This window comes from Parambassis ranga, chromosome 10, assembly GCF_900634625.1.
Source record: "Parambassis ranga chromosome 10, fParRan2.1, whole genome shotgun sequence".
In the NCBI taxonomy this organism is placed as follows: Eukaryota; Metazoa; Chordata; class Actinopteri; family Ambassidae; genus Parambassis; species Parambassis ranga.
Genome location: NC_041031.1, coordinates 6,698,001 through 6,719,302, shown reverse-complemented (window position 1 = coordinate 6,719,302; position 21,302 = coordinate 6,698,001). Strand labels below are relative to the sequence as shown.

At 42.9% G+C, this 21,302-nt stretch overlaps 3 protein-coding genes across 4 annotated transcripts; 1 reads left to right on the top strand and 2 right to left on the bottom strand.

Annotated features, from left to right (window-relative positions):
• Positions 1-870: 870 nt before the first annotated feature.
• On the bottom strand, positions 871-2,436 carry LOC114442372 (uncharacterized). The gene is made up of 2 exons (XM_028415857.1): positions 2,161-2,436; positions 871-1,837 (listed from the first exon to the last, which is right to left on the bottom strand). Exons 1-2 carry the CDS (start codon positions 2,327-2,329, stop codon positions 1,170-1,172), a joined length of 837 nt encoding a protein of 278 aa, XP_028271658.1. The 5' UTR covers positions 2,330-2,436; the 3' UTR covers positions 871-1,169.
• Positions 2,437-3,320: 884 nt separating this feature from the next.
• sh3bgrl (SH3 domain binding glutamate-rich protein like) lies at positions 3,321-12,449 on the bottom strand. The gene is made up of 4 exons (XM_028415860.1): positions 12,213-12,449; positions 5,541-5,726; positions 4,585-4,665; positions 3,321-4,206 (listed from the first exon to the last, which is right to left on the bottom strand). Exons 1-4 carry the CDS (start codon positions 12,255-12,257, stop codon positions 4,171-4,173), a joined length of 348 nt encoding a protein of 115 aa, XP_028271661.1. The 5' UTR covers positions 12,258-12,449; the 3' UTR covers positions 3,321-4,170.
• A 946-nt stretch (positions 12,450-13,395) lies between these two features.
• Positions 13,396-16,831, top strand: LOC114443126 (non-histone chromosomal protein HMG-14A-like). Of its 2 annotated transcripts, none has more exons than XM_028417054.1 (6): positions 13,396-13,547; positions 14,496-14,528; positions 14,706-14,735; positions 15,494-15,538; positions 15,643-15,762; positions 15,860-16,831. In XM_028417054.1, the coding sequence occupies exons 1-6, from the start codon at positions 13,533-13,535 to the stop codon at positions 15,905-15,907; spliced, it is 291 nt and encodes a 96-aa protein (XP_028272855.1). In that variant the 5' UTR covers positions 13,396-13,532; the 3' UTR covers positions 15,908-16,831. The 2 variants fall into 2 exon arrangements, with proteins under 2 accessions (XP_028272855.1, XP_028272854.1); XM_028417053.1 differs by having other exon boundaries at positions 15,491-15,538.
• Positions 16,832-21,302: the final 4,471 nt, after the last annotated feature.

The following is a 21,302-nucleotide window of genomic DNA, read 5'->3' as shown; positions in this document are numbered from 1 at the left end:
TTTGCTTTTTTTTTTAATGTTAAGAAATCTTAATTATCCAAACAAAACAAATCCTGATTAGTCTGCCAGCTCTAATGTATTAAATGCGAGAAGGTGCACATCTGTACAGATGACCAGAAACTTGGACACTGTAATCATGTAAACAGGGATGTGGATGATCAGATTACTCATATTATATATATATATACCAGATCCTGGATACGATCAAAAGCAAGAGATGATCACAGGCTTGGCATGAGATCATTTCTTTGGCTGTTTATTCAGTCGAAGCCCCAGCTCCTTCAGCTTGTGTTACAGATTGTCAGACCGGATGAAGTGGTGAATGTGCTATGTGTTGTCTGTTAGTGACCTGCTACACCCTTAGGTCTGTATTTATCAGAGCATTACTCACAATGTTTGTGGATGAAATAGTACAGAACATGATTTATGAAAGAACATGATCGTTCTGCTGTACCTGAATGCAGTGTTTTTGCTGGTCATTAGTCATTGACTGTTAGATGAGCTAGTTACAGCGTGCTGTTTTTACAGTGAATGAAAATATGTTTTCCAACTTTAAACAGTGAAACATTTAAAGTGAAACTGACTCTGTAGTTTGAACAATAAGACTGATCAGCACTGGCGGAGCTGAAACATCAGCTGATCAGCATCAACATGCTCGGTTTTCTCTTAAGCATAAATATAGCCCTTCATCTCCTGATCTGGGGAGGGGTCAGAGAAGGTCTTTTGTCTTCATGTTGGGAGTATAAATGACAGAAGCCTCAGATAATTATGTTTATGTATAACTTAAACCATTTTCTCTGAATAATGTAATGGCGTTTAAAAAGCGTAAAATCATCAATAAAAGTTTTAACAACATTATGGTTTTTAAAGCTGGCTTTATTTTCTTAAATACATTACACAATACAATATTAAAACACATTTGAATAAACAACAGGTAAACTCATGGGGTGTAGTACTAAAAGCAGACAGCAGATGGCATGTGAAAGCTGCAGGTTTGAGGCATCACTTCATTAGGCAAGTAAACAAGGCATTGTGTAAAAATAGCACTGATATAGTGGATTGCACTTGTTTTTCCTTTTACAGTCTACATGTGGGTATGTGTGAAGCTGGGTGTGAAATGCTGAAGCGAAAAAAAGCAGAGCTGAACATTTATGCTTTTGCAGGATGTCTCAATGTAGGTGAGGATTGTCTGGTTCTGAAATCCTCAGCACCGGGGAGCTGAAGTTGGAGGAGCAGGGGGCGATGTTCTGCGTGCTCAGATAACTTATTTTATTGCCACTTTCTTCTGATTCTTGTTCCGGACCGGCCTCTGGAGAGTCTGAACCCTGCGGCGGAGGCACCAAACCGTGCAGGAGACTGTTCCCCAGGTGGGAGTTGCATCGGGCTAAGTTGTCAGTCAGATGCTGCATGTAAACCTCCTCCAGCTGTTTCTCCAGCAGCCCATTCAACACAGAGTTAGACATGGGTTCTAAGCCTGATCCAGGCAGATCCAGGCTGACGTTCTCACTGGCTCCCATCACCAGATAGCCCTGGTCTGGTATGGATAAAACGGGTTCACCTTGTGGCCCCTGCAGGGGGACTGGGTGAAGGCAGACTTCAGGGGCAGGAGGGTAAGTGTGGTCGCTGTGCTGGCTGATGGTGCTTCTCAGCATGTTGTGTGAGATGCGGCGGCCCGGGTCAGCGACCTGCAGGTCTGGATACTGTTCCAGGAGGCTGCAGTCTTCTATGCAGACATGGTGCACAGCATTGTCAGGTGAACACCTTGGGATTGATAGACCCTGAGGCATCTCTTTCAGTTTCTGGGCTGCAGTGGAGTTTGGCCCTTCCTGGTTTATCCCTGATTACACAAAATGAAGTTGTTATTTAGAAGTTTGACCTTTACTTTGAAAATGTGTTCATGTGTACATACAATACTATGTTAGTATTACTGTGTGATACCCAAACTAAAATCTGGTTATTCAGAAGTGGCTAGTTTTCTTCTTAATGCTAACTTATTTTTAACCCAGCAAATCTTAGTGCTTGTAAAAAAGAGGAACCCTTTCTGTTACAGGAAACTGTATGGTTTGTCACAAACTAGCATGGCTACAGAACTTATATTTCACACTGCATCAGGCTGTAGTTTCAACATTTTGGTTAGTCAGTAGTAATAAATGTCTTTACCTGTTTCAGCTGAATGCCTCTGCAGGTCTGTAGAGCTCGAGTCAGACAGAACACAGTTGAACATGTCAGCACAATGAGTGTTTGTCTGCCATCTCTTTCGCTTGGAAGCAGAGTAAAACTTTCTCTCCTCCCTGTAACAAAGCACTCTGAGAAAACCTTCAGCCAACATGGCACAAAGTGAATGTGCTCTGCTTTCCCGACTCTTTTGCTTCCTATGATCGTCCGTCCTTCTCCATGCACTGATGGCAGAGTGTGGTGGTTGTTATAAGGTCCTCCTCTTTCACTTCTGCAACTGAGAACCAGCTCCTCCGCCATAAAGTACACACTTCCTTTATTAATATGACATTGAAAATAACCGAGGGAGAAAGGAAAGAACAGTGACTGTACACAGAGAAGTTAAAACATTCCAAATCCAAAGGGCTTTTCTTAAACATTTGTATTTGAAGGTTATGTTATTCGTGTAGTTTAATGTTCTATCTTTCGTATAAGAAATATAGACTTTAATGTTTTCAACCCTGAAGCAAAATAAAAAATGTTTACAGGGGAAATGCATGGTCTGGGCTGTAAGCTCTGGGTCACTGCTGACCTGAAAGATAAACCAGTGTACCATCATAACTCACTGTAGGAACACAAGAAAGCCCAGCGAGCACTGCTTTGTACTGCTTGGAGTTCTACCTAAAAAGTCCTGAAACCCCTTAAAGGTAGGGTAGGAGATTTGGAAAACTCAGTGAGAGTCAGCCAGATTTTGAATGTAAACACACGCCCCTTTCTGTCGGAGCTCACCCCGAAGCCACGCCTCCCAACCAGTCTGTGACTTCGGCCATCATGCACGTACCTCTCTGGTGCGCGCAGAGCAGGAAGAGAGTGACAAACAGCCAATACTCCGCGCAGGGGCACCTCGTAGGATTGGCTGATGTTTTTAGCGTTTTATAGCTTCTACAGATGATTAATATTCTTCGTTTTAAAGCGAAACTGGTGAACTAATCGGTTGCTATCAGATTGTAAAGAGAAGTTACACTAATTTAACAAAAAATGCATCAGAATGAAATCTCCTACCCTACCTTTAATTTAGGTACGGTTAATGTAATGAAAGTGTAGATGGAAATGCCTAAAATTCATATTTTATGAGCAGACTACAATAAATCAAAGAAACAGCCATATTCCATCAACTTAAAGGTATTTATTGTACACAAAAAACAACAAAGGATGCAGACTTTATTTGAAATTGGATTTGCTGTATTAAGAGTCATGTGTTTTGTTTTATTTCTCCTTTATTTCAGAGAATAGGCTGTACCAAACTTACATAAGACAGGGATTACCAAAACAACAGGATTTTTTTATAGCAAAGAGAAAGTGCTATCCTATTTCCCTAAAAACTGCCAATTAAAAAAAAAACTTCCCTCTGTGTTTGCAGACTTACATTTTGGCATGTTTCTTAATTTGTAAACAAACATCCTCTTGTAGAAAAAAGTTTGCCTTTAAAACAGCATTAAGACACGATAAAGTAAATGAAACATATTAGAGACTGGGATTAAAATGGTTCTACCACAAACTGTAGTTTGGTGATGACATAACTGGCTGTTTGATTGTTTACAGATTTTAAGACTTCCAGTGATAGCTGATGACAAACTTGTATGATCTATGCTAACATGGTGGCCTTCTCTTCCATTGACTTGTTGTGCTGAAAGTTCTCAAACAATGAGCTACACGTTCATGCTAATGGTTGATTGACAAGTCATTAGGCCAATTGGCTTAGCAGGCTGAGGATAAAGGGAGGAAGCAGAGCTGATTTTAAAACACCCATAACGCTCTGCTCTAGTACCTCCTTTCACTACAGCTGGCAAGGCACAGCTGAACAAAGATTAATACAAAAAAAAAACTGAAAAATCAAAACCGTCCATTAAAAAGCTGAGTGAAGTGATGCTTCCTGGGTTATTTGTCAGGTCAGTCTGGGTCCAGGTAAGGGTCTAAGGTAGGTCTGAGTTCTCAGGAAGAAACAGTGTCACCCTGCTACTGCTGTGCTTTCTTTGCTAGAGCCTCAGCCTCCTGTGGAGAGACAAAGAGAGTGGGAGAGAAGAGGAGGGACAGTGTGATATATTAAAATGGAGGATATTGGTTTATATATCCCCTGCCACCCCACACAGGAAAACCCCTCTGTTTCTATGGTAACTGGCAAACCTCCCTGCAGTTCCTCTTGTTGCAGGGAGGAGGAGCCAGTGTGTGTAAGAGAGACAGGAAAAGGAGAGGAGGCCTGGATATCATGAACAGATGTATTATGTAATATATGTGTTTTTTGGATATCACAGTGTAAGGACGCCTATATATGTAGGCACAAAAGCCTGTTTGTAACAGGACATAGGGTTAGGATCCAGTAAGGCAGCTTAGAACAAATATCAACGTGTGTTATTGTGTTTATGAGCTTACCTTTGAGCCTGGGGGAGCAGTCAGACCCAAAAATGCATACACAGCATTGTCCTCTCTGGCATCGAAGAAGGCCTCATAGTTCTGACAGAGAAACAGAGAGGGCGAGAAAAGCTGAGATCGATCAGAGGATCAGCTCACCTAAATCCCTGCTCTATCCTGTGGAATGATAATGTGAAACAGACTCTGGATCAGAGCCCCAGGGATGACAATCTGTGTTATTTGTCCAAGGACAGGCCTGTGAAATTGGTCTGATAGGAGGGCCTCCTCTTTTGTGAATGCAACCCAGAGTAAACAAGCTAACACAGTCAGCCATTTACTGTTTACTAAATCACATTCTGGATCCTTCACTCCTCCTCATTCCTTTGTATTCCCTCCTGTCTCTGCTACACACACACACAAACTGATTTTCTAACGTGCCCTACAGCTGTAAGTATCCTGGGAAATGCTGTCCTCTTTGTCTGTGTCATTCAATACAGCCCGTCCTGCATGTGCAACTTTACTTTACTTTCAGGCATCCATTAGCTGCACAGCATGATGCCACAGTGCATTCAGGATAATGCGTTTATAAAGGGAGTAAACCGCCATGTACTAGCACAGGGCTTTATGCTATGCTTGTAGAGTATATATGAGAAGGGCAGTGGCTAAAGTTGGAAATACTACAATATAGGAAATGCACCTTAACACTTCATGTAACAGGAAAGGGAAGAAGAAGGCAGTAACTTCTTGCAAAGTGTGTGGCTACTACTGCTGAACAAACACTCCAGACCTCAAGAAACTTCCCAGTCCGCAGGACATCCTGATCACCCAGCAAGCAGCAATACAAGGTTGGTGAAGCTAAAAGAAACCTGAATGCTCTGCTGAGGCTTACTGCTGAGTCAGGTGATGATTTCGGTGGAGTCACTGTAGCTATCAGAGAAGTTACAGCATGTGTGTACATGTGTGTATGAGAGTCTTACCCCACAATATTTGTTTTCATTGAATATCTGAGGGGGTAATGGGTTCCCCGTGGCAGGCCTGGACTCCTCAGGAATATTCTCTCTCATCCACTTCCTGTTGACCTCATTGGCCGCGATGTCACACTCCTCGAATTCGATCTTATTGGCCGCCAGGAAGCCCATCACATCCTGCTGCTGCTTCTTAATCTGTATGTGTATGTGTGTGTGGAGGGGTAAGGGGGAGGGGGGGTGAGGTGATAGAGGATAACAAAGAGGAAGTTGTCAGTTAGCAATGTGTGAACTTCAGCCGTCTGACAAAACATATGAGACTCAGTTCACCATACTGTTATCAGTCTGCTTCGGAAATGAGAACGCTCTGTTACTAAGTTACCGCTCGCATGCTGACAAGTGAATGAAGTCATACGTCAGAAGTGAACATGGACGATGCTGAGAAAATTATCCCTGATATTGCTGAAAAATTTTCCAAACAAAGTGCATTGTTTTCATGTACGTAATAAAATGAGCTTAATTCTAACCAATACAGACTGTGTTTGCAGTTCACACGTGGCAGTTACACTCTTTTTCACCACTTTCAGCAGATGTGATCATTTCTGACACGTCTACCCCTCTGCTACACTGGTTAAACACGACATTAAACATTAACACTTGTCCTATTTATGACACTTTCAAAATCCTGCTCCAGGCAAAACAGCAAGCTTTTCATCTAAGAGGATGCAAAAAATGCAGGCGCATCTCAAAGGGAAACGAAAGTGGATCAAAGACAACAAGGTGACATCATAAGGGATCTCGCCCCTGTCGCAGTGTGTTATCAGCCGCATTCTAACATTATGTCACTAAGAATCCCAAATACAATGACACAGAAATACAGTGAACACACAACCAATTGGGTTGAAGTCTGCACATATGCATCTATCTGCATAGATGTATGAATGTGTGTGTGTGTGTGTGTGTGTGTGGTCCAATGAGCTCTCACTGGGTGTGTGTGTGTGTGTGTGTAAGAGGGAGGATGGCCCTACAAGGCCAGACGGAAACAAGAGCTCCTCTGGGACTCGAGAGGAGGTAACTGGTCAAACACGAGCCAAATAAGGCTTGCTGCAAGGAGACACACACACACACAAGCAGCCTTAGCTACACACACACACACACACATTCACACACTAAAACCCAAACCACAAAAAAAGCAAAAAACATAATAAGGATCAATTTGTGGTCTTTCTGTCTTCTGTGCCGACACCCCCGTGTGACGGCCCCTACCAGCTTTATAGAGTGCAGACGAGACAGGTTGGATTATTTAATAGCCATCTGTTGAAACAGCACTGAGGCATGGAAATGAGCGATCTGACAATGCTGGCAGATTAGCTGTGGTACAATTTGAATCACTTAATGGCAGTTGCACTCCAAAGGGCAAAGTCCTGAAAGCAGCTCTCTCTCCCCCACCTGCTCTGGAAACCAGCGCGGGAAGAAGCAACTGAGCAAAACGCTGTGAGCTCAGACTGATGGAAGAATCTGATGGAAGAATCTGCATACCCCTCCATGCTTTCCCCCTATTTTGACTCACATTTGCATTGTACACAATGGATACATAAGATTTCTTACACTCTCCTTCCTCTTTCTCTCTTTTGCACTCTGGCCATGGGTCCAACAAGCTCTCATTGTACTGTTGCCAAGCAAAATTAATTTGTCGGACAAACTGGCCACATGCCACATGCCCCCTAACTCTAATTGCACAGTGAGAACTCCCAGCTTTGAACGGCTCTGGAGTCTTGATTTGAGCCCCTGGTGGTTTTAATATGGAAGCAAACAAACTGTCCCTGGTTCTGGGTATGGTGATAAACAAGTATCCTTGTATATACCAGTAATTCACTCCTTATCTCTCTGGAATGCTACTAAATTACTCCTCAGTCTCCAGACAGTTGGGCCTTTATCAGGCTTGCAGCCAATTCTACCTGCACCACAACACTGATTTCTACAGTCTGTGGAAATGTTCATACCTGCATGCAGATAAACTGCATGTTGACACTGTGCATCACATGTTGTACTAAGGGGACAGTTGATCCTATGGTGTTTCATGGATCAGGCTTTGGAAAGATTTGCTGTTTGGTCAAAATGTCAATCTGTCACCCACTGTGGACCCGAATAGCTCAACAACTGTATGTTATGCATTGTTATCACATGTGTTGAAATATTAGAGGTCCTCACATATTGTACATTACTGACTTTGGGGTCATGTGAATGGGGTCACCAAATGATTTATGGTGATGCCAGCAGGTTAATCTCATAGACCCTCACAGGATAATATCATAGTAATCCACAGCACCCGTGTTTGACACCCCAGTACTTAGAGATTAGAGACCCACATTCACAGTGACAACTGTTACACGTGAGCTGATTGGTCGAAATTGGTTCATATTTCATAGGCATCATCATAGAGCAGTGCTGCATATTTTTACAGAGTGCCTTGTGGTGTTCAAAGACTTGCTCCCACCACTGTAGTTGCTTAGCCAAGCGTGACAAATTAGACTCCTAAGTGTTTCTAGTTAAATTGCCACTCTGAAGTCAAACTTACAGAAAGGAGAGCGACTTCCTTGGAATCCACTTATGTTTTATCAAATTTCCTAAACAGCCCATGTACACACCCATGGAAGATCTTTAGCTGTGTCCATTAAAGATTGTTTTGAAGCACTTTAGTTCAACTACTGATCTACAGATACGTTTCAGATTTATTTAATGACTGCACTCATTTCCAGTGGATGTTGCTGTTGCAGAGGAAATGAGGAGATAGACCAGACGTGTCACCTGTTTCACAACATACTGCTGCATGGATCATTATTTTTGACCAACCACGGAGTCAACCTTGCTGCAGGAGAAGGAATCTGCCCCATGTGGATGCACATCATGTGAAAGGCCAGTTAGATCAGATGGAGACCTGATCAATCCCAGAAAAAAGGTCAGAACTCTGGCAGCTGCCAGACAATGGAAGGCATTGATTGGATGGACTGTATCCACAACACAGGCCTGGATCAATAGGGGGGAGACTGACTAAATCACTTATGCTGACCCAGAGTTAGGGTCAATTAAATCAAACGGAAAGGAAAACATGCTTGAACTAAATTCATCTTCATAACTAAAAGACTAACTGCCCTCTGTATACCCTCTGCAGCACATTTAAATGCAGGAAAATCCTCTCTCTGGCCCAAAGGAAACATGAATCAACCACAGCCCAGCTGTGTGTTTAGAGGATAAAGGTTTTTTGTCTTGATTAGATCAAGTCAAAATTCTGCTGAAAACAGGCCCTCACTGGAATGTTACCAGCAGCAGTAGCCTCCACCCAACATTACAGCATTGTTACAAAGGAGTCTTACACTGCTGCTCTGGCTGGGTCCACTCACTGCTGCATAAAGGTGAAACAACAGCAAAAGGTTATACAAAACTGAGTCACTGTGGCAGCTGACATATAGACCTTAATGCCAAACATGCAGTACACTACATCTGACAGAACACATTTAACTGGTGTATACACACTGTATGTCACCTCAGTCCATTTACTGCGTTGATAAGGACATGGTACAATAGTGTGGCTGTAATGCGTAAATGGAAATAATTGAGGAAATGCTTTTGCTTATACAGACATTAGATGTAATTCACCCTGTGGTCCATAGATACAGCAGGTGTGTATTTGCATGTGTGTATTTAGGCTCAAGCCCTAGTTTGTTATTCAAATCTACCCTCAGTGTAAACTAAGGACCAGATGAAACATGAATGCATGGCAGTTTTTAAACAAATATAACAAAAAGCTGACATTTTGCATAAGGGTGTGGGTATGTAGTATGACCTAATTGTTACAAAGCCACCGGCAGTACTAGAAGTATCTCCAGAGAATCCACACACACACTATTTCTTCAGGTGATTCGAACACTCTGCTTCTCATTACTGGGTGGAAATGCAATAGAGTCAGCTCTCCTTCAGTTTGCAGGAATACCACCCATACTGTATAGGACTAGTACAGATCACAGGTCAGGGAGGGGCTTTGCTCAGGAACGTAAACACACACCAGCTGTGCCAGTGAGCAGACCTGTTATACTGTGTATCATGTCAGTGTTTTCTTGTTTTTTTTTCTGTGGAAAGGAGCAGATGTCAGACAATAATCATATGCAAAGCTATTCGTTGCTAAATAGCACAAACAAAAAGCTCACAACTGACTATCAAACTGGACTGGCAAGCACACACCCAACACAACCTACTCACCATATATGTTGCAGAGGAACGCTCGACTATTCTGGCCTTTTCTCTAATTAACCTTTGTGTACTCAATACGTATTTTATGAAGGTAGTTGTCTTATATTGACACAATCTTCATCAGAAAAAATAGTACAAGTTTAGTGAATTAAATTATATATATTTTATTGGTTATGTAAATAAGTGCATGTACAATCTCCTGATCACAAAAGGGCTTGTCACTGTGGCAACCAAGAAAATGGAAGACACTTTTTGTGAAGGGGAAGTTTGAGTAAAACATCCATCAATCCATCCATCCATCCATCCATCATCCGAACCTGCTTTGTACTGCAGTAAGGGGTCACAGGGCCTATATGCCAGCTATCTACAGAAGAGAGGCGGTGTACACTCTGGACAGGTCACCAGTCCATCACAGGGTATGAACAAAAAGTATGACAAAGCACAGTTGGTTTTGCATTGGTGCTACACAAGCATTGCAAACCCACGTTTCACTGTTTTAGCAACTTGCTACCACTCAGTGTCAAACATATGCAGGCGACTCCTGTTTGTGTAACAGTTGTTGGTCCTTCTGCTTTGCTGTAGAAAAGATGTTCACAACCCACTGCGGTCGTCCCTATTCCAGTTCAAGCCAACTTTTCGACCACTCAGCACACAAGTGCATGTGAATGGATCTGGATGGGTTGAATTCCCATAATCCTTCACTCTGAATACAACCAGACTGCATATCCTTATGATCCTTCATAAAAACGTATAGGGAGTGGTTTTATGAGTCATTGACAATCAACCTGTTACTGATACTGTAACTTTCTGCTGTTACATGAATACATCAAAAATAAATAAGCATCCCAACAAGCTTGTTAAATGCTAAAACATAACAAAGAACTTAATGTCTTTGGAAAAGAACACCTATCTGGATCATGCTGACTTTCAAATAGTCCAATCCTGCAACTTTATAGCATCCGACTCCCTGACTTACAGTTGGTTTTCCTCTGTAGAACAAAAGCTTTATTTTTTTTTTGGAACACTCCTACTTGTCTCCCCTGTTTTTCATGCAGTTTCTTCATTCACATGCAGAGTTAGACTGGAGTGGGAGCTGCAGACAGTGCTGGATTGTGGAATGCAATCACATTGTTTTGTAGACACCGACTGATGCAATCAAACTGTAAGCTGTAAGGCGAGGGCAGAGAGTTTCAACCACAATTTGCTGCAAGGCAGTTTGCCAGTACACACAGAAACATTTAGACCAGCGTGAAAATCACACATAAGTCCTGTTATATACTCACAACTAAAACAATCCTAAGAAATTAGCAAATGTCACCAGAGTAAACATACAGCTGCTGATCTGCTGACTCACTTGCGGAATGGAGATGATATAGCACACAAGGAAGTGTCTGTGTGTGAGTGGCAAAGAAGTATAAAACCTTCTCCACTTGTTCTTGCACTAAAGCCAGATCAATGAGAGGTAATGTATTTTCCCAGACATACTCCAGCACAGTGATGGCACCACTGGCTCCAAACTCTGACCACTCAGACTCTGCAGGAAGCTCCTGTTCTGTTAGGCTGCTGCTGAGCCTTTGCAAATGTCATTTACTGTAAGGGCAATAAAGTCACTCAGCGTCGCCTAAATGAAAAGAGGCTCTGTGTTTGATGGTTTCCTCTGCTTACTCAGTGACAGTAAGGTGATGTAAAAATCACATCACAGGAAAAGCAGTAATTCAAGTGACCTTTAAGCATGGAAAGACTGCTGCCATCACCACACGTTAAGAATCATCACACCAGGGCCTGAAAACAAAGTCTGGTTCATATTCTGCTGCAGTCCTACATACGTACAGAGTGACCCAGACCTTCATTAAGTCCTAAATACTGCATAAAGTGTTCCTGGTCTGCAGCTGCATGTCTAAAAGGGGGCCCAGGAGAATTGCATCACCACCATTCCTCTCCACACTGGAAGAAACTGGCAAGCCTGAAGCTCAGGGTACTCCAGGCTGCTTACTTAGTAGAACAAGTCAGATCCCAAGTGCCTCCAACACACACACACATACACACATTTTCTCTCCTGGCTTCAGGTGACACAAAGGTTTATTGATGTTTTTCTTATTCTTTCCTGTATTCAGTCTGGTTTCAACGGGGAGGAAGCACAGTGACAAACCGCAGCTGTGAGAGAAGTCTGCCTCCAACTTCCTCTCTCTCTCTGCCTCTTTCTCTGTGACAAAGTTACATTCAAATCAACAAGAAAACACACAGAGAGCTCAGCTGTGTCCACGGTAAGTCTGGACAGAGGACAGGGCTGCATGCTTCCAGACCGGTCAGATCCCAGCAGACTGAGAGGGTGACAGCCGGATGAACATCACTATTAAGAGTTCAGTAAAAGTTCAGCTGCATGCACGCTGCAGAACAATCCAGCTAAAAAAAAAAACAAATCCCACCATCACTTACCGAGGTGGATCCAGAGGACGTTGCTATGTACACTTTGATCACCATGTTATATCCCTGATGCTGTCCGGTAAGCAGCGGTTCGATTGACCTGCTCCTTTGCAGACGCTGCAGGTTCAGCAGTGAGACAAAAAAAAACTACAACAAACTTCCAGCGGGTGAAATAACGGCGTGTGTGTGTAAATGTAGGCAGCGCAGACTATCTGCGCAAATGCTCCGGTTCTCAGCACTGGATGGAGCTTTGCATTCCTCCTCCGCCTCCACTCCGCCTGCCCGCCCCTTCTAGCCTCTCTCTCTCTCTCTCTCTCTCTCTCTCGCTGAATGTGTGTGTGTGTGTGTGGAGCAAAAGCACACACTCCGAGACACGTACACGCACACAGCCTGTCAAGATGGCAACACTGTGGGCTGATATTGTCTGAGTATTTCAGCATCGACCTCTTTTGTCTGCAAGCCAGACACTGAGCGGCTATTGTTCCCTAAATGATGCAGATGTTGTGCTGAATTTTGGACAATAGGAGGTGTGGAGAATGCAAAAAAATTAAAATGGAAAAAAAAAGAAAAAGAAAGAAAAACCCGTGCTGTGATTGTGTGCTCTGCTTTTGTGTTACAGCAGCCTCTACAAGGAAGCGCCGTCTTGAGCAGCCGCCTCTCATTAGACGGGCTTGGTGGGCCCCCTGCAGGCGTCTGGAGCAGGCACCGCGAGGCTTTTCCCTGAAACGAATTTAGGAAAGCCGACTGACAAACAACAAAAAAAATGTGTCGGAGAGGAGTGGGCGCCATATTGGACTCAAGCACGAAGTGAATTTACGGTGAAATTTGGCCTCGCTGGCCGGTGCAGATGTGAGAAGTGGCTTTAATAGGAGCCAGCGGGGATGCATGGCTTTACACCGGGGCATGTTGCCTGCTGTCGGGGCCTGTGACGGCGCACGCAGGTTTAGCCGTGCGGCCTCTTGTCTCCCTCTCGTTCACACACACACACACACAGCGACACTTGTATGAAGGCAACATGTCCTCGAACGCTTCAGTCTTGCAGGCTTCCTCCCATCTCTCCCTTGCAAGAAGCCATTCGCGCAGACCCCAGAACATCACCGGCTCCAAAATTCCAAGTGTTCTGCAGCCCCGAATGGCGTCACCTGATTGGCTGAGAGCCTATCAATCATGCCTTTAGCCGCACCCCTCCCCCCATTCAACCACTCGCCTCTCTGTTCCAGTGTGTTTACTACACTGCCGAGCATAAGGGAGACACTCGTCTTCACATGCACTGAACCCACTAAGAAAAACAGTTTTTAGTTGTATTTGTAAGAAAACCTCCAAGAGATCAACATGCCCAAGAGAAAGGTACGTATTCTCAAAATAATAAACATAGTTTGAGGCGGATATCAGCCATTAATGCAATGCAAACGATTGTGAAGACATCCCTCTGAGACATTACTTAATTATAACGCAATGTATATCCGTTATTTGTCGCTGGTAATTTTTGCCTATTTTCTAGATATAATGTACATTTTTTGTGTGTTAGAATGAATATTTTCCTGCTTAGACACAGCCTATAAAACGCGTTTTACTGTGCCAGCCGCTGTCCTTTGGGTAGTCAGAAGTCTCTTTCGGTCTCCATGCAGTTAAAGCACAAGCAGCAGCCATGCTTTGCAGCTCTTGTCCACCTTCGTCGCCGACCTACCGAGAACAAACGCTTCACTTATCGCCGTTCGGCCACAAAACCGGCCGAAAGTGCCGCCAGAAAATGCCTTGGTGCCTTTACTTTGCATTTTGGCCACAAAAACAAACATTGGCCGTCGCGTTTTGATAAAATTATATATTTTCTCTCTTTGTTCATAGTCCCAAATGGCTGCGATGACGCGGCTTTGTCGCCGGGTGGCGCCCGTGAGCCTCAGTAGGTCCCTCCCCCTTCTCAAAAACTCCCGCGCCAGCTTTCAAATCTGAGCTTCATGCATTGAATGAGAGAAAGAGATGGGGGAGTGAAAGGGAAAAGCAGGGCCCAGACCCTCCAAAACATGGCTCCACAGACCCACATGGCTCAGCTCTCACAGCCCACTAATGAACCCACGCTTTAGGTCCACGTCCCAGCCCTGCAATCCGTTTAATCTACCTGTATTTCACACACACTTTTAGTTTCACCTGAAACGGAAAAGTTTTTTCAGGAAGTCTGTAATTAGTGATAATGTGGGCCTGAAGCATTTAGCAGCTGTTTGCTGTCCCTATAAACTGCAGTAAAACCCTTTAAAATCACATTTTTTAATTTTAACCTCTTATATTTGTGTTTTTCAGAACCAGGCAACAGAAGGAGGAGAAAAGGAGGAGGTAAGAGAGGGGCATGCTGGTAACACCTCAAACACGTGATTAAAATTTAATTTAAATGAATATCTGAGTGTTTTTAGAAAGAACTCTGCATTTTTACATTACACTTAACTCTGTTTTTCCCTAAAGCAACCCCTGTCAAAATAAAAGCCCCCGATAACAATCTTTGCTTTGTTTCAGCCTCAGAGGAGATCAGCTCGGTTATCAGCGGTAAGAAGACATACACACTGATCCCATTTCCACGAACAGATTCCACTAACAAACACATCAATCATTGTAGAATACCTAAAAGTAGCAACAAAAACATACATACCCAAACGAAGCACTTTATTGCTCGTTGGCATCCTAAAATAAGCTTAAAACTACATTTCTTACCATCAAAATGTGAATCCTAACAATTCAAAACTACAAAACATGTTATTTATAGGCAGTAAAGCTCAAGAATGAGTGAAGAGTAAATTCACAGTGACTTAAAATTGGCAAGAGTATCTTCAGAGGCAATAAAATGATTAATTACACATTTGAACAGGATGTATTGATGACAGCGAATGAAAATGTCAGGGGAAGACTCTAAAAACCCTTACACATCTATCTTTATTACTGTTAATACAACATAAAGGCACATGAATAAACTCATTCTTGTAATACCAAGTTAGTGCCAATAGCTGGCATAATAGAGGCTCTCAGATATTACCTGTAATACCCTGACATTGTCTAAAGTCCTTAATTAACTATTGAAAAAAAGTCGATGTGTTATAAAGGCTTACATTGTGTGAGGATTCTCTTTAGGGAATATTTTAGATTTGTAATATGTAATAAGTTGATAAAAATGTAAAGGTGCATTTTTATTTGACGAAAGTCTTTTATCCTCAGAAATATAACAACGTGATGTAATTTAGGAAGAACAGGTCATTGTGGTTGAGTGTATCTTTTATAAAATCTTTTTTTTTAAAACATTTTTCCAGAAGCCGGCCCCACCCAAGCCGGAACCAAAGGTCAAGAAGGCAGCAAAGGTAACAGTACCATTTATTCTGCTTTGACTTCCATTGCAGAGCCGGAGGAGACACGTTGAGCTCGAGTATTCACTTTGTTCTGTTGCCTTCATGCGTGTTTGCAGAAAGAAAAGGCTGTGAACGATAAGAAGGAGGACAAGAAGACCAAGAAGGCAAAGGAGAATGCCGAGGCAGAGGCCAAGGAAGAAAACCACTCTGAGAACGGAGAGGCCAAGACCAACGAGGTGAGCGGGCGCTCAGACATGTCTGCTTTTATTTTACAGCATCGGCTTAAAACTAGCTGAAAGTTCTGACCTTCCCTCTCCCTGCTCTGTCCCACAGGTGGAGGCAGCCCCCGAGGAGGCCAAGGAGGAGGCCAAGTCCGAGTAGCACCACTGCCCAAGCTTCCTCCTCCTTCTCCTCTTCCTCCTCTACAAGCCCCTCCCTCCCTCCCACACCCAAAACCCCCCCTTTCAGTCAGCCAGCCAGCCCCCCCAAGTCTCTCACATGGTTTCCCTCCAAGGCGTATTGTTAACAGAGGAATATTTTTATCAATGATTTTATAAGTATCCGTACAGATTTTTAGCACAAAAAGCAAAGCTGATTATGGAGCACCTTGCAGATTTGCAGTGGTCATATCAAGTGTCTGCAAGCAAGATGAACACACTAAAATCTTTTTTAAATGGCATTTCATGATTGTTGAAGGCTTGTTTGGTGTAGAAAGCGTGTCCCTGCCGGATTGGCCATGTCGTGAGTTGTGTATTACTGTGTTTTCCCTGCTCTATCCCTCTCCTCCTCCTTCTCCTTCTCCCCTTTCTTCCTTCTCCACAGATTAGACCTTCCTCCTCCTGCGACAGTTCAGCCTTTTATCCATGTTTTATTAACGGTTCAGCCATGTTAATGTGGGTGATTCTTTTAGACCTCTAAATGTGCAGTGAGTTCCCTTTTGCTTTTGTCTCATGGTCTTGTTTTCTTTTTTTTTTTCATTGAAATTGTGTTTAAAAAAAAAAAAACGTGTTTTGAAGCGTGTTGTCCATAAGAAAGAGGAAGACGAACATGTGAAACATTCCGGGAACAGTGATTGCCTCCGACCTGTCTCCTTAGACGACCCTGCGTGTAAAAAAAAAAACAAAAAAAACAAAAAAAAAACAGCTCCTGCTCCATCCACGCTGTCATGTCAGCTTTTCTAAACACTCGGGTTTTTTTAAAAACAATTGAATTTGGAAACCTTCTCTGACAAATGCAGGTGTCTGGTCCCTCTCTTATGTTCTGAAATTCTCTTAATAAAAAGAAGTCCTGGGAATTTTCCTCGAATCAGCGTCTCCAGTTTGTTTCTTTCTGCATAAACATTGACTCCATTGATAAGTTTGAACACCCAGCAGCAGATTTTAAGCAAATGCAACCACCTATTATCTAAAAATTACAATTTAAAGCTGCTTCAGAGCCTGAAAACATGCTCTTAACATTATATAGTCTCCATTATTAACCACAGGTGAAAGCTTTTCAGTGTGATCAGACATGATTGCATCCATTTTAATAGGAATGGAACTTACACAACCAGAGTGTGACACATCACAGAACATCCCTGCTGTGCAGATAAATCCAACATTCCTTCTGAGAGAACCACACTGATTCCTGACTGATGCTTTCCATCCTACCTGCTCTGTCTGATTACACAGTGGAAGGTCACCGATCCTCTAAACCTGCTGCATGGCTGTGTTTGTTAGCCACGGCTTCAAACCAGTTTATTGCACATATTTGTTGCTACAGCTGGGGACAATGTTCTTTATCATCCCTGTGATCACTATAAAATGCTCATTTTTGTAGTACAAACTGGATATAAAGGCCTTTGGTGAAGCCTCTCCCGTCATTCCTCTGTCTCGCAGCCATCACAGGGCTTACATCAGACGTTTTTTTATCCACCCAGAGTCTTCTCTACCCCCTGCAGGCTTCACACACTCACATTAAACTCTACACGAACTCATGCGTGAGGGCTGTGATCCACATTCACCTCCACCCTTAAAACAAAACACTGCTCTTTATTTATCATCACCATTTAAAGATGGCTCTATATTTAGTTAAATACATGTAGTCTGTGAAGCAAACGCAGTGTGCACAGGCCACTTTCTCTGTGCTTGGAATGTGTCTGTGCAGCTGCCTCCAGTATGGACAGTGCACATGTGTGTGTGTGTTTGAATTACATATACAAGGAGACGGTGTTGTTATTATACAGTGAGAATGATTTGTAACCTCCCTCATTAAAAGAAGAACATTGTTTGTAGATTAGATTAGGAGCATCTGCCTGCAGCAGGCCTCAGCTCTACACTCCACACAGCAGCTCTGAGTGTCCACGCAGCTGTGAATCACTGCCTGCATTTTCCACACAATATGACGCTATGTTCATTTTTGACCTTTCTTCCGCTATTGTGTGCAGCACTTACAGCCCCTCTGACCTGCATCGTCATGGCCGAGCACCAGGCTCCATTTTGTCGATTTTTTGTTGTGTGCAGGGTGTCATTGCAGAGGGCCGCCACTAGATGGCAGCCTTGCCTTATATTTTACATTCCCTCAGTGAAGCTCATGTCTGCCTGTGGCGCTTTGATATACCTAAAAATTTCTCAGTCAATATAACATTATAAAAGTGTTATTTTAATCCTAGCTTTTTGAGAAAAAAAGCATTCGAAAGGTTTTCACATTCTCCGTTCTGTCTTTTGATCCTATGTCAGCGTCATCTGTTTTAATGCATTTCCCATCATGTGTCCAACCAGACGGTTCAATTAAGAGCACATAATCAGACTCAGACTGTGTGAGATCTATCAATAAAGTGCAGTGAAGTGAGAGGAAACGGGGGAAATACACTATCGATCGGACAGAAAGTTTAAGATCAGCCAGGGTGGTCTCCACCTTCTTTTATCTGTGCAGTCCTTGTGATATTTCTACACCTTCTATTGATTTGTCCATTCATCCTGTCTCCTGTGATCAGCTCTCTGACTCGTTAAAGGCTTTGATACTAAGATGCACATACACAAACACACACATACACACATGCAGCCGTCTCCTCAGGTAGCCAGGCATCAAAGTGCTAATTAGCCTACTCCAATATCATGTTATCTTTCATCATATGCTCACTGCCTGCTGAACTGAATATTTGTCTGCCTGCTTATCTGTCTGTCCGACCATCTGCCAGTGTGCCAGATAGTCTGCTGTTCATCCTCTGCTGTGTCTTTTCACAGTCTAGTCTGAGTAATCACCAGGGAGATGTGCCCCATCCTTGCATGAACCCCCACTGCTCATTCTCCCTCTGTCCTTTCTAAGTCTCTGATGGCATGTTGACTAAAATAGTCGTCCTTTTTTTTCCTTTTTAAACACATCTTATTCTGTCATCCCACGCATCTCCAGCCCTATACTCGTCCATTCACATCCACATCATTCTGGTCAGGGTTCATGTGTATGTGCTCACACCCTCCTGCGTGTGTGTGTAGTATGCAGGGGGAGGGTGGGGTATTCTCAGAGTAAAGAATGAGAATGACCTTTTACGGGGAAGTGATTTAAATGATGTCCTGTCGTCAGCAGGGATATCACTGTGTGAATGAGGATGAGCAATTGTTGTGGAAACAACGTCACACTTTTGCACACGTTCAGAGCAAGAGGACAACGTGCGCACGCATACACAAGCTGCCAACAGGTGCATGTTCACGTTTTGTAAAAAAAAAAGAAAAAAAAAAAAGCCTGTCCTCCCTCCAGACCTCCGGACCTTAGCGATGTATGATGTGAGCAGATGTTTAGTGGCATGTCTGTATAAAACACTACTCTGAGAGGATGTGGCTGTCTGGCTGTCTTAAACTGTTTGTATTCGACTGTCTTGTTTATCTGCCAGACAGGCTCTATGGGGGTGGGATGTGCAAAAGTGAATGGAAAGAGGCAGGATGTGAAAGAGAAGAAGAGAAAAGTACCAGGAGGTGAGGAAGAGGGGACTGAGGAGGGGGAGGGGGGCAGTGCAAAGAGAGGAGAGGAAGTGTGCAGAGGGAGAAAGAGCTGGATGCAGATGGGGATCTATTCTCTCCATGCACGCAGACAAGATGGAAATGAGTGGGCGTCTGTGACGTCAGTCAGTGTAGACACACACACACACACATGCACACACATATACACACAAACACAGTGAGACACTCCCCTCCTCTCTTCCAGTCCCATGCTAATACATGCTTCACTGCAAACAGCAGCAGCGCTACATATCTCAGGCATAAACATCAGCACACACAAACAGCTCCTCCAGCAAACACAAACACACAGACAGATCTGACCGGCTCATGATGTCAGGCTCATTCATACAGAAAAAAAAAAGATTTTGGAGGAATGAAGCGATGAAAGGAGACTGTGACGAATGTCTGCACTGACTCAAGCCCCTAACCTTGTACAACTCTTGTTTCAACTTATTATTTTAAAGGGCTCTGACAGAAGCAGCTGTAAATGTTTTTCACATTTATCAGAATCAGAAATACTTTATTGATCCCAGGGGGAAATTGATTTCATTCCAGGTGCTCCATGTATACTGAAAACAACAGGTTAGAAATATAAAATAAGGTAAAGTAGTAAGAGTAAAATAAAAATAAAACCTAATAAATTCTAAACATTAATAAACATTCAAGTAAAATCCAGGCAAGTGAAGACTGATAGTCATATATAATATGACTATATAGTAAAATCTTGTCTACAATAAATTCAATATGGATAAAATTACAATACAGTGTGTTAGATTGTCTGATCTCAGAGGGAGGAGTTGTACAGTTTGATGGCCACAGGAAGGAATGACCTCCTGTGGCGCTCAGTGGTGCATTTAGGGGGGATCCGTCTGGCACTGAAAGTCCTCCTGCACCTCAGCAGCACGTGGTGGAGAGGATGGAAGCTGTTCATCCTCCTGTCTGACACTGCTGTCAGGGAATCCAGCTTATTTAAGTAGTTGCACAATGTGTGATATTTAATCAAGTGGTATGTAAGTAGTAGCCAAAGTATCATCAATCAAATCATGCAAAGTATAAGTACTAAAGAGTTGAACTTAAATTATTTACTTTCTAGCAATTGTGGTAGAGTTAATTAGAAAACAGAGAGAGTAAACCAAAAGATTTTCAATAAAGGCAGACATTTGTAGAGCTAATTAAGGCCTGAGGGCTAAAAGAGAGTGTAAAATAACTAATAAAGACTAAAGAAATAACTGACAAAATCTGATAATGATTCAATCCTTTGTTCAAGGTAAACACCAACATCTTTCAAAGTGCACACAGTTTGTAAAGCAGGATTGTTCTTATTATAAGACCAAACTATGCATCATCAGGTTTGTTTTGAATTTGTGGATCCTCCACCAGAAGAAAACACACATTATACACATGTTTTTAGCAGAACGTATTGGTCAAAATTGGGATTACTCCTTTAAGACCTAAGTTACTCTCATTTCTTTCTGAGGTTTAATGATGCAGAAACAAATATATATCAATTTACATAAACACACACGTGTGAGGCTGTGTGAGAGGTAAAGATAACTGGTAAATCTGCAGCAGCACAGCTGCATGTACAGCTGTGCTGCTGCTGCTCACTCTGTTGTAAAATGTGCTTTTTTGTCCGCCTGATCGATCAGCAGTTATGTAAGCCTGTTTCTGTCACATGGCTAACATTCTGATCCATTATGCGACATTCAGTTTGCACGGTTAATCAAGTAAGAAAGGTCTCAGTGGACCACAGATTTTGGTACCTGAGAGCAGCAGACAGGCGTGAGGGAAACGCACACACA

Bases quoted from the DNA above. Each gene is read 5' to 3' on its own strand.
- LOC114443126 (XM_028417053.1), top strand. The intron at 14,529-14,705 runs GTAAGAGAGGGG...GCTTTGTTTCAG, and splicing joins AAGGAGGAGAAAAGGAGGAG to CCTCAGAGGAGATCAGCTCG. The intron at 15,539-15,642 runs GTAACAGTACCA...GCGTGTTTGCAG, and splicing joins AGGTCAAGAAGGCAGCAAAG to AAAGAAAAGGCTGTGAACGA.
- LOC114442372 (XM_028415857.1), bottom strand. From the start codon at position 2,329: ATGTTGGCTGAAGGTTTTCTCAGAGTGCTTTGTTACAGGGAGGAGAGA. The intron at 1,838-2,160 runs GTAAAGACATTT...TTGTGTAATCAG, and splicing joins GAGGCATTCAGCTGAAACAG to GGATAAACCAGGAAGGGCCA.
- sh3bgrl (XM_028415860.1), bottom strand. From the start codon at position 12,257: ATGGTGATCAAAGTGTACATAGCAACGTCCTCTGGATCCACCTCG. The intron at 4,666-5,540 runs GTAAGACTCTCA...TTTCTCTGTCAG, and splicing joins ATGAAAACAAATATTGTGGG to AACTATGAGGCCTTCTTCGA. The intron at 4,207-4,584 runs GTAAGCTCATAA...GTCTCTCCACAG, and splicing joins CTGCTCCCCCAGGCTCAAAG to GAGGCTGAGGCTCTAGCAAA.